A 12,318-nucleotide genomic window follows, 5' to 3' on the forward strand; every position below is an offset into this window, starting at 1 on the left:
ATCAAATTCAAGGATCAAAGAACAGTCTTTGAATTTGATGATTTGACATTAATTTCAAGAAGTGACTCAAACCAATATCTCTTGCAAGCTTTTTAGAAAATTGCAGTTGAAAATGCGATTAATCGTCATTAATTATGAAAAATTATGATTAATTCAGAAAAGTTTTGATCGCATGATAGCACTAAAATAGATACCGATATATAAGCAGCCATGCATTTTTTTGGAATGTGGGTGGAAAACCCACACATGCACGGGGGAGAACAGGCAAAGTCCACACAGGAAGGCAGGAGCCGGAATTGAACTTTGCACTTCTGCACTGCAAGGCAGACATGCTAACCGGTCGCCAACAGTGCCGTGCACAAATAGGTAAATTTGCAAATGGTGAACTGCGTATCGGGGTTCACTGTTATTCTAATAACCTACCCAGGTACGATGGCTCAGCTGAGGAACGGTACCCCTGAGTTGGGGACCGGGCAGAGAGGCTGTGAGTCGGCGAGCCGGGAAGACTCTCACTAGAGGACAGCGAGCGGTTCAAAGAGGATAAACTGCGGCTGGTGTGGAGGAGATTGGACTGCTTGGTGATCTTGCGGAACAGCGAGCTTCGCTTTTTACTTTGCCATGTAAAGAGAAAACAGAAATATATACCGTTGATTAAATTAACCATGGGGAAAAAGAAAATATATGGGATCAAAACAACCCATGCGTGTCAAAATACTCGAAGACGGCAATGATGTGGCTGCACGTACCTGTCCTGGCCGTCCTTGCCCGTGGTCCTCTTGTGCCTCCGGGCCATCTTACACTTATAACTGGCCTTGCGGGCAGGACCCACTTTAATGGAAGTGTTCTCGAACGGTGTGGTCGTTACCGTCACCTTGTTGCCGCTCTGTGTGGGTGAGAGCCAATAAATGATTAAGGCACTTTATGCGTAAACCCCGCCGAGATGTGAAATTAATCAAACAAAAGCTATTGAATTTGAGTCGTTAAAATTCCATGCACTATAAACATTGGCACGTTCAGCAAAGGTTTTCTTATCTTATCTTATAAGCAACATAATACGATGCAAACCTACCTTGAGGATAAGCTCAACCACCTCAGTGTGGACCAGACCGTGGACCGGCTCTCCGTTCACATGAGTGATGAGGTCGCCTGCACACAGACCGGCTTCTTGGGCCGGACCACCTTCCTCCACATGCTGACAACACAAATGAGCAGACAGGTGCCACTCATAGATGCCGTTCAAAAAAATGGTGTATGCAAAATATATTCTTTACCCATCCCTGCTTTAAATATATGACGTTGTGTTTTGCATTGGTGAATATTAATGACATAAATAAAACACAAACAACAGATGAATATCTTTGGACTAGGCAGGAAGTTGGTGCTCTACTGAGACGAGATTGATTGATGTAACCAGTGACCACAGGCTTCTTACCCAGACGATATGATGCACGCTGTAGATATCGCTGTCTCCAATGTAAACCCGAATGGCCCGAAGGGTGAAGCCGTATTTCTTTCCCGAGCGATGGATGGTGATGGGCGAGCGCAGCACGTTGACAGTCGGGAAAAAGTCTCGACTGGGTGAAGAGTCGCGAGATGAGGGATTGGACGAGAAGGAGTGGGGGGACATGGGGCTGGCCAATGGAGAGAAGCCACCGTGCTGCTCCACTGGAAGAGGCAGAGTTACGAATATCTGGTTAATTCTCTGCCTCCTGCCATCAAGTGGAAGAGCATTTTATTCTTCTGCTTATCACGACATGTTGCTGGCATCAGTAGACAAAGATAAGTGATTTGTAGAAAAGAAATGATTGTAAGAATAATTAAGTGAAACAGGATCTTTTTCATTGCACACCTGTCGTTGGGTGCATGACAAATAAATGCCATCATCACTTCCCTTTTCCCATCACCCTTACCAGATGGTATGATGACAGACAGCGCTGTGGCCGAGGCGGATTTGATGACCTTGTTTCCAGCTCTGGAGTTGCGTTTCTCTCCATCTCCAGACAAATGCGGGTGCCGCGCCCTCCGGAGAACCAGGTCATTGGTGGCCCGGGCCCCCAGAGGGTCATACAGAGGCATCATCACATCGCGACCGACTGTCGCGGGAGCTGGACCCAATGTGTTAATGCTCACAACTCCGGGAGTCTCTCCTTGCTTGGGCGACTTGTCTGTAAAGAATCATATTGAAAGTCCTGGTAAATGTGGTTACAAGTAGGTAAGACTCCTTCTTGCACCCACCTGCTCCGTTGATCTCTTTTAAACTGTTCCTCGGCTCCCCGTGGTGTGTCGACGGAACGCCGGTCCCATCCAGGGACGTTCCCCGAACCCTGATGGGGGTTGGCTTGGACACAAAGTCCGGTTCGCCCTCAATGGGGGAGGCAAAGCGATGCGTGTCCATCAGTGCAGAGAACCGTCGCCGCGCGCCCAAAGGAGGACTTGCATCACCCTCCATGTACAGGGACTCAGAGCAGGAAAGGCGCTTCCTGAAAACAGAGCAGACGGTCAAAGCATTTCGCTTCATTTGTTAATATCTCTTTTGAACAAATGTACTCCTAAATCCCACACATTCACATTTTCCCCCAAAATGATTTTGTTTTTCCTGAAGTGAGAGATGATTTTTAGCTCAGATCAAATAATAAAAATGAATTGGTGACTTTTGATTGTTGACAGTTTTCAAAAATTCTACAATACAGAATTTCACGATGGGGTATTAAAGACACGCTGAAACAAAGACAAAAATGAAGCTGTCGTGAGCCTTACGGTTTCACGACTTTAAAGGAAGAAATACTGTTGAATGAGGTCGAGCGTTCTCCATGTTAAAATGGTACCGCCACGCAATCAAAAAGATCCTGCTTTCAAACAAACACTGAATGTGACTGGTGGTCATTGAATCGTCATATCATTGTTAAGATTACAATCATTCCTGCCCCTGCTAATCTTTCAGATGAAATGTGTGTTTAAAAAAAAATACCAGCATTTTCCAATATAGGAGCTAAGTTAAAAAAGATTCATAACTGGAGAGATGAACTTGATACATGGCATGTAAAAAAGAAAATCCAATATGTAAGGTAATAAATAAACCATCTTATCAATGTCCTCAATCTTGTTTGAATTCAGAATGCATGAATGATTCGTTGAATTTGAATGGAGCCGGCGGAATTTTGCTTTAAGGACTAAAAAGAGTGATGGGATCTAATTGCAAACTCGTTCTGTTGCATGTGCACTCTTATCTCTCAGGGATAAAACCAGCAGGTAGCCGCAGCGTGACAAGCAAAGATATAGTGGCACTGCGGAATTATGTTTAATCACTCCCGGGATCAGCTTGCATTTTTCATCTCGCTGGGCTAAAAATGGAAACCCTGCGGTGGTGAGAAGTCTCGTCGATTTTCTATTCCACACCAATGTGACAGAAGAGGGGCAAAGGAGCCACATCTGCCGATTATCAAGTACGACTGAAGCACTTGTAGTTCTTTGCATAAAATCAACCCGCAATCATTCTTTTCAAGAAGTCTATCGCTTGTGGATTTTTAGCGTGACAAGCAGACAGATTTGGGTTATTCGACACAACCCAGAAAAGAAATGACCACTTCAGTGATACAGTATATTGCAAGCTTCTCTCACTTTGTTTGTGAACTCACACGTGACTATGAAACGCAAGTGTGGAGTTGAATTTCAGTGAGGCTGACAATGTTGACAAATATCCAGAGCTTTCGCCGCACTGCTTACATTTCGGGAGATCCAGTCCTCCAACTCTTGTCCCGCATGCTGAAGCTTCCCAGGCTCTCTCTCTTAGTCACCTTGTCCTCCCTTGAGCCCTTGTGCTCCCGACGGGATACGGAAGTGGAAGCTTTCTGCTCCAGTTGAGAGAGATGCTCCATGCTGCTGTACACCTTTAAGAGACATCGCGGCAACAATAAGGACACATGGCCAACACCTGTTTGGATTATCATGTAACGTCGGTGTTATTGGAAGGTCAGTGGTCGGGACAGATTAAAACACAGGAGGCTGTCTTTGGGCTTTGGGAAATTTCAATCAGACATAATTAATCTGTACGTTAAATCGATAGTTCATTTTAACCATTTCTGATAAAATGGCCGCCAATTACAATGTATAATACAGTATGAACATTTAGAGATCTAAAACCATGAACATGTAATACAGTATAAACATGTAGATTAGAAATACGTTTATATGAAGAAAAAAATATTTTATAAGGCATGAAATAAACAACTGTAGCACTTCATCACTGAAAACATTCAGTCAGCAAATGTTACCCGCCATAGGCAACTGCCAGTGCGGCCGGCGTCTGGGAGACTCCCTTTTGAAAGCGAGAGACAATTTCAGACTTTTCAGACAGCGAGATTCGCTTCCGTTTACCAGACATGTTTTCAGGCCATGTGCTCAGGACCACGCCATGCCTCCGTGAGTTATGGCAAGAAGGAAAACAACGTACAGAGTCGATCAAGACTGTTACTAAGCAACGGAGGGGAATCCCGCGCTGTACATTTGGTTCGTAAGCCAGATCGCGGCGGCAGTTAGCTTGGTCATCTACAATGGACTGTAAAGCCTTTCCAAGATCAAATGATTTTGTATACATGAGTCAAAATAAAACGGAGGCCAAAAGTGAACAGACTACAACAGCACCATGAAATAAATATAAACAGATATTACTGTTGTCAAGCATACTACAAACAGCTTTGTGCTGTCAAATCACATTGAAGGTGGCAAAATTGTCACCTCATGACTAATAAAGCCAGTGCTCTACAAGCAACCAAACATTCGCACATCTTATGACCTGCCAAAGAAATGTGTGCGGGGGAGGACAACAAGAGAGAATCAAGAGAAACTGGAAGGGACTTCATCGGTTCACCATGGTAACAAGGAACAGCTGAGGACTCGGCAGCAAAGTGATGTTGACAGCCAGAATATATTTGTGGCACATTTCATCAACATATTTGGAAGGGTGCTCACTTTTTCAGTTGGCCCATTAAGTCAACTGCAGTACCAAGTTGTTTTATTGAAACACACATTTAATCATCTGATAGGGTGGCATTAGTTTGGTCTCTCTCTGTCTCTGTCTCTGTCTCTGTCTCTGTCTCTGTCTCTGTCTCTCTCTCTCTCTCTCTCTGTCTCTCTGTCTCTCTCTCTCTCTCTGTCTGTCTCTCTCTCTCTCTCTCTCTCTCTCTCTCTCTCTCTCTCTCTCTCTCTCTCTCTCTCTCTCTCTCTCTTTCTCTCTCTCTCTACATGTTGCTGTGGTGCAACCCTTGCTCAAGAAACCTGACCTTGATTGAGATGTACTGTCAAATTTCCAAACTGCCTTTTATTTTAAAAAAATCTTGAAAAAGTGGCGCACATGCAGTTCTTGGATGACTTTTTGATTACATCTTCCTGGCAAATGACACTGGAGAGTATGTGCGTCTGGTTCTATTGGATTTAACTGCAGCATTTGATACAGTGCATCAGTATTCTGTTGGCTCATTTGCAGCACCTGGTGGGTATTGGCAGTAGCCCTCTTGAGTGTTTTAGGTTCTATTTGGCTGACTTGGTTGCTCTGAGTCCCAAACTGCCTCGCTGTCATGTGGTGTTCCACAGGGTTAAATTCTGGGGCCTCTGCTGTTCTTCCTGTATGTGCTCCCTTTGGGTTCTATCTTAAGGAAACATGATAGTTCCTTCCACTGCTATACAAGAAGTCGCTTTTTCTTCTTGTATAGGAGAAGTCGCTTTTTCATTGAGGCAACTTTTATCCCGTCTCGAGGAAATCAATGCCTGCCTGGCACTGAATTTTCTCAATTTCAATAAAACGAAGACTGAAGTGATGGTGTTTGGTCCCAGTGGCCCTTGTATATCACATCCTGTGGACTTGGGCTCCCTGGCTCCTTATCTTAAGTCAACAGTTTCAAACCTGGACCTTGAACTGGACAGTGATTTTAAGTTGGGCCGTCAAATTGGTGCTGCTTATTTCGAAAATGAAAGTCTTATGCAAGAGGTTAAGTGTGAGAGATCGATACAATGAATGACAGCGGGAAAATGAGATGCAGTACGAAACAATGAGGGTCTTTAGGTTCAGAGGAGCTCAAGCATGGGTGATCAGGTCTAGAAAAATACTTCAAGCCCAGTCAGACCTCATTTGTGTTTCTGTTCTCATTTAATAAGATGGCTGAGCGAGTGTGACAAAAGTAGAGGTAGCCCAGCTGGAAGGAGGATTGTAATAAAAAAAATGACAGTGTGAAAACCTCAGAGAGATAAATGGGAGAGGTTGACAGCAGATTCTGACCTTGCTGAATCGAGGGGAGCAGGAGGAAAATTGTCTGATCTCCACCGGCTCGTCATCATTGGTGTCATCCCCGTCGTATGTGTTGATGTGATGGTAACGATCCGAGCGTGCTGGCAAAGGTAGTAAAAAATAAATGAGGCGCCACTTGAGCGTGTGACAGAATCACCGCACGTAATAGAGATGTAGTGTACCATCAAAGTAGCTGGTGTCCTCCTCCGACTCCAGGTGTGGGACGAACTCGGCTTTCTGTCGCAGTAAACTATTCCAGTCGAGCTCCGTGAAGAATGGGTGCTCCTTCACTTCAAACGCTCCACCTAACACACGCGCGCACACACACACGGCGTGAGGAAATGTGCCCTTGGAAAATGGCTACAGGTGGAAGAGCTGGCGCAAGAGTCAGCACCTGTGCCCAGCCTGACGAGAGGGTTGGTCTGCAGAAGGGCCGAGATGAGGGCTTGGGCCTCCTCAGGTAAGGCATCATCACCATCGGGCCAAACCATATTATCTGACGGAACAAGAATGTATGTGCACAACAGATAATCTGAATAAAATACAAATATAAAAGCAAAAAGGGACATCTGTCAAACACCTAGAGGGGGTTTCTCTGGAAATACATTGACGTTTTTTTTATTTAAATTGTACAGAATCCCTCGTAATCGGGGGCGACAAATTGACTGGAAAATTGATAGCAAATCACTAAAATAACTTGGACTGAGTTGATGGGGATAATATCTTCTCACCAGTGATGACCTGTCCAAATAGCTCCTCAGGAGTGTCTCCAAAGAAAGGCACACAGCCCACAAGGAACTCATACAGGATGATGCCCATCGCCCACCAATCCACCGGCTTGCCATAGCCCTGACGGAGAATCACCTCTGGGGCGATGTACTCAGGGGTCCCGCACACCTGAGGGTCGAAGAAGGTGGTAAAAAAAGATGGAACAAAGAAAAAAAAATCGATGGATAGTCTGAGTACAAAATGTAGCTTGGTAAATTCCTATGCGAAAGGCAAATAGTTGCCAGGGGGACTCATGCATCACCCTGACTGATTACGACTACAATCATTTAAAAAGAGTATAAACAATAGCTATAATGGGATTGCCACAAAGATGGAAAGCATCATGCTTCGCTGGTTCAGGAAGCATCATTTGTGTGAAGATGAATGACTTTGCAGGAAAACTCGGCAGGGTGGGATGCACGACTGTAAAAGATGGAATGATTCCTTGATTGCCATTTGCCCCTGCATCAATCCAACATCCTGATTTTTTCTCTCTCCTGATTTCATCTCATTGTCCCGCTCGCGAAGGAGACCCGGAGAAAAGTACCTGCTTATCAAGGAACTCTCTTGCGTCTTTCTCAATGTGTCCTTCGTACAGATTGGTGGTGAGGCTCATCAGGCCCATTTTGGACAAGCCAAAGTCTGTCAACTTGATGTGGCCCATGGAGGTGATTAACAGACTACAAAAGGAGAGACAATAGCGTGTGTCAAAAGGCAGCCATACAATGCAGTGACTCGTATCTCCGTAAATATAGCTTTTGACCAGTGCTACTGCCCAATACGAATAATTATTGCAACCAACAAAAATGAAAGAAATAAACACTATTGTCATGGATTGCTAGTGTGCACGAATAACTAATTTTAAATACTGACAGATATAGTGGTGAAACCATACAAGATTTTTCATTTGAGTTAATATTCTTCTGACATTTGATGCAGCAGGTGGATTGTGGCTGAACCAAATTGGATTGTTTGGCCTTGGCGGAGGTCTGAGTGTGATTGAGTGCCATTTCAAGTATCCAATTTGCTGCTTTTTTTTTTTGAGTGGGGGGGGGGGGGGGGTCGGCCACTGAGGTCTTTTTAGCCATTGAATAATACAATGTAGATGCTTGAACCCATCGTTCTACTTTTGTCAGTAAAGTTTCCTGGTAACCTTCATTTGGATTAAACCTCTCAAGTGGCCTTACTGCAAGACTACGACATTCCCATGGTCATTAAGTCACAACCCTACTGAACAGAAGCACTTTAATTTGGCAAAAATAAATCATAAAAAATATATATTGTCCCTAAATACAGTATATATGTACAAAGTTCCTCTCGGAGCACGTGTGTATGTGTTAAAAATCAATACATATAAAATGTATAGATTTTTTATACACACACACACACACACACACACACACACACACACACGCACACACACACACACACACACACACGTGTATGAAAAATCAAATCAATCACTTTTCACACTTCACGTTAAACGAAACGATTAATTGAAAAATCGACAACAAATTGATCCAATATTATTGTTGATCATCGATGAATCATTTTGATGCCTAATTTAAAATAGTCCAAATGCTTTGAAATTTCAGCTTCTCAACAGTAAATATTGTTGGATGTTCGTAGTCCTCCATGAAAGACAACTGATTGTATTTGTGTTTGATCAAATTAAAACATTTCCCTCTGATCCGTTCTAGAGTGCTCCACCCAGCAGCGGGGGCAACCTAGCCGCATGCTCTCCTGGCAGTTAACTATGTTAATGCCATTTTGATGTTATTGTGGAACCTGTTGTGTGGCGAGAGACAGAGCCTGGCTGGGAGACCAAGACCGATCTCGAGAACTACAACGCTACTTTGTTTGTTATCTGTTCTATCGCCATGTCTGATTATTTTTTGTTTCACGACCACATTTTCCACATAGCTGACATGAAAGATAATTTAGGACTGACTTGTCTGGCTTCAGATCTCTGTGAACGATGCCGTAGTTGTGCAAGTACTCCAGGGCCAGAACGGTCTCAGCAAAGTACATCCTGGCGAGCTCCAAAGGAAGAGCCCCGATGTTCTTCAGCAAGGTGGCGCAGTCACCGCCTACACACATACACAGTCACAGCATTGTTGCTAAATTTGACATTTGATGTTTCAGTGTTCAGTACAGATGTCAAGAATCTGATGAAGACTTATTGCTGTCGAATGACGCTGAAATGGGGCTTAATAGTTAGTGGTTCTGTAACAAACACATAGTCATTAAAAACTCAGTAGCTGAGGGCATTTATTTCAAAAGAAGATGCGTGTTTTGTCCTGATGTAACGTCCTCTCTTTCCTGATTGGTTCATTTCGCTGTCAGTTTGCTCAGGTTTGCCCGTCTCAGACTGAGTTGACTGTGACCAGACTCAATCGTTGGCATGGCAATGTTTCTGGACTTCCAGACTAGTCTTAAATAACCAAACGAGCATGGCGGGGATGTGAAAACTCCACATAGGAAGGCCGCAGACCAGATTCGCACTTGGAACCTCAGAACTGTGTGGTGGATGTGCTCACAACTCTTCCACCATGCCATCAGTTTGGTGTAATTACAGTTGAAAACGAAATTAGCGTGCAGGAAAACAAAATGGCCGTCTCTTGACCTTACCCTCGACGTACTCCAGCACCATGCACAAGTGCCTGCGCGTCTCAAAGGAACAAAACATGGAAACAACAAAGGGGTTCTCTGCAAAGGTGAGAATGTCCCTCTCCACAAAGGCCTGCTGGATTTGGTTCCTCAAGATCAGATTCTGCTTGTTGATCTTCTTCATGGCAAAGCGCTGCCGGGTCTCCCTGTGGCGCACCAGATACACAGCCCTGGACAGACAGTGAGATTGACAACAGACAACTAAGACACAAACATATAATTGTGTGTCTTTAAACCAAAGGTCAGATGTCAAATCCTACTTTAGAAATGAGAATTGATGTTGCTTCAACGGTCGATCAATTAAAACCAAGATTCAAGAGTCATTCGCAACACTTAATTTCTCTCTCTCTCTCTATATATATATATATATATATATATGTATATATATATATATAAACACACACACACACACACACACACACACACACACACACACGTATATAGATACTGTATGTGTGTGTGTGCCCAGTATCCATTTTCAAAGGATTCATTGTACAGCATTCCTAGGAAATCACAATGTCCAATCAGGGCTATGCTATTTTGAGGAGGCCACAGGCGACTCAGGTTGTGATTGTGGGCTGCCTGTGGGCACCATGTTGCTAATCCAGCCCCAATGTGAACTGTTAAAATAGTCGTTGAATGTAGTCGTGTGCTTTACCCGTAAGCGCCGTTGCTGATGAGTTTGATGCTCTGAAAGTCTTCCTCACTAGGTGGTTTGATGACTCTCCCCTTACCCTGGCAACGGAGACGAAAACATTTTGCCCATGACCCTTTCAGGCACAGCGGTTGCTGCAGTGGACAGCTTAACATGTCATCCGGTTACGGGTGATAATTATTTGTGCATGAAAGAGTTAAAAATGAGAATCAATATTGCTTTTGCAATTTGATCACGATCAGAATTGCGATTGGTCAGTCTTGGTGGAGGAGTGTGTTGATGTGCTACATTATACACGGTGAAGGACGTGTGCACAAGCGCATTTTGTAAGCTTTGATTGTGCGTTACTGTATTTCATTTCTTCGGCTACCTCTGTTGAGTCATCGGTCTCTGGCGTGTGCGGACCTTCACTGTCGTAGCTGTCAAGACTCACGATATCTGGGGGCGGGGGGGCAAACACGAAAACAAAAAACAGCTTCAAAACAGAAGGAAATGCTTTGTTTTAGCTAAAGCGGCGGGCGCCTCACATCACAATGTGGATGTCCACGGGCAAACTGTGATTCCGTTTCAGAGCAATGTAGCCAAATGTGTCACATGAAGAAAACAGTATAAAGAAGACCGCTCCTATTAATTTCCTTCAGCGCTGCCTCCCACTCCTCCTGTTCTTTGCCAGCAGAAATGTACCGCGTGTGAAAGTCGCTGGAGAACACTGATTATTATTTGAATGCTTCATTTAAAGCACACAAAAACACACGAAGGATACCAAAGAGCATTTGACGGAACAGAGGACCATCAATTGTGTCCATTTGGGTTTGATGTGGCGCACGCAGCCTTCAATTGCGTGCCAAGAAAAAAAAAAGTGGGAGAAGCGACGTGGTTGGAATAGCGCGCCCACGTGCATAGCGGCAACAATCGTCTTATCTTGAGCAGAATTCATCAGACAGAAGCCAAATATTTCTCATGGATTTACAAAGGAGTCATTCCAGGCTATTTAGCCCGTCGTTTTAATGAACAGCCTGCCTTGGTTCAGACCCAAGCCCATCTGACAGGTGTTAATTAAAGGTTTGGAGGCGGTGATGGTGGCGCTGGAGTCGCGATGAATAATTAGAGAGGCTGATGCTGCCGCACGTCTACCCGGCAGAACGTCTGCAGCAGCAGCAGTTTTCATTCCAGATGTCACATATTGTCTCATCTAGAATGTCAAAAAATGTCTCATTAATATAGCATAAGACTAAAGCTTTGGTGCACATGTAATAGAATATATAATGGAATATAAATATATAAAATTGAATGCGGTTGTCATAGCTTTCCACGGGATGCTGCGGTTGTCTTTTTTTGCATAATACCAATACTATATGCATGTGAGTTGTGGGCAATATTTTTATCCACCGGGGGTCGCCATTCTCACGGTCTACAGTAGAGTGTGAATGACTGCATGCGTGTGACTAAAAGATGAGTGACGTGGGACGAACAGAATCAAGAGTGGAAAGTTGGTTGGCTGCTAACTGGTTCACCGTTAGCCGTTTTGCGCATTAAGTGACACTGCATCCTTAGGTCATGTATGAAAATGTAGCTGCATTTATTTGGGTAATTTTGTTCAATACTGCAATTGAAAGCGCACCGGCCGCTGTTTCCATCCTTTGTAAGGGTGGAGGGATTATTATTATTATTAACTATTGGTGGTGCGCTATATAAAATTATCAGTTTTTTTCTTTTACTGTGGTCATGACAGTTGTACTTTGCAATAGGCCCATTGCACTTTCGCTTCTGTTATTAACTATATGATTTCAAGGTGTGAGGTGATGTCAAGGATTGTTTATCTACGTGTCCAACCCTGGTCTTAGAGGGCCCCAATCCAGCATGGTTTGGGTGCCTTCTTCCTCCAACCGACCTGATTCAAATGATCAGGATCAATGTCAGGTTTCTCTGAACTTGCTGATGAGTC

At 44.0% G+C, this 12,318-nt stretch overlaps 1 protein-coding gene across 3 annotated transcripts in view; it reads right to left on the reverse strand.

Annotated features, from left to right (window-relative positions):
• Positions 1-12,318, reverse strand: part of LOC127613205 (microtubule-associated serine/threonine-protein kinase 1-like) — a 72,259-nt gene that overhangs the window by 5,683 nt on the left and 54,258 nt on the right. For all 3 annotated transcript variants that reach the window (XM_052084143.1, XM_052084142.1, XM_052084144.1), the window contains 16 exons: positions 10,744-10,811; positions 10,377-10,453; positions 9,680-9,888; positions 9,000-9,138; positions 7,596-7,728; positions 7,012-7,177; positions 6,675-6,776; positions 6,463-6,585; positions 6,272-6,381; positions 3,724-3,887; positions 2,236-2,480; positions 1,911-2,165; positions 1,433-1,665; positions 1,070-1,192; positions 747-883; positions 424-611 (listed from right to left, as the gene is read on the reverse strand). In XM_052084143.1, coding sequence (XP_051940103.1) covers positions 424-611; positions 747-883; positions 1,070-1,192; positions 1,433-1,665; positions 1,911-2,165; positions 2,236-2,480; positions 3,724-3,887; positions 6,272-6,381; positions 6,463-6,585; positions 6,675-6,776; positions 7,012-7,177; positions 7,596-7,728; positions 9,000-9,138; positions 9,680-9,888; positions 10,377-10,453; positions 10,744-10,811 — 2,472 coding nt within the window. The remainder of the gene's footprint in view (positions 1-423; positions 612-746; positions 884-1,069; positions 1,193-1,432; positions 1,666-1,910; positions 2,166-2,235; positions 2,481-3,723; positions 3,888-6,271; positions 6,382-6,462; positions 6,586-6,674; positions 6,777-7,011; positions 7,178-7,595; positions 7,729-8,999; positions 9,139-9,679; positions 9,889-10,376; positions 10,454-10,743; positions 10,812-12,318) is intronic.

The sequence above is a fragment of the Hippocampus zosterae genome, chromosome 13, assembly GCF_025434085.1.
Source record: "Hippocampus zosterae strain Florida chromosome 13, ASM2543408v3, whole genome shotgun sequence".
NCBI classification, from domain to species: domain Eukaryota; kingdom Metazoa; phylum Chordata; class Actinopteri; order Syngnathiformes; family Syngnathidae; genus Hippocampus; species Hippocampus zosterae.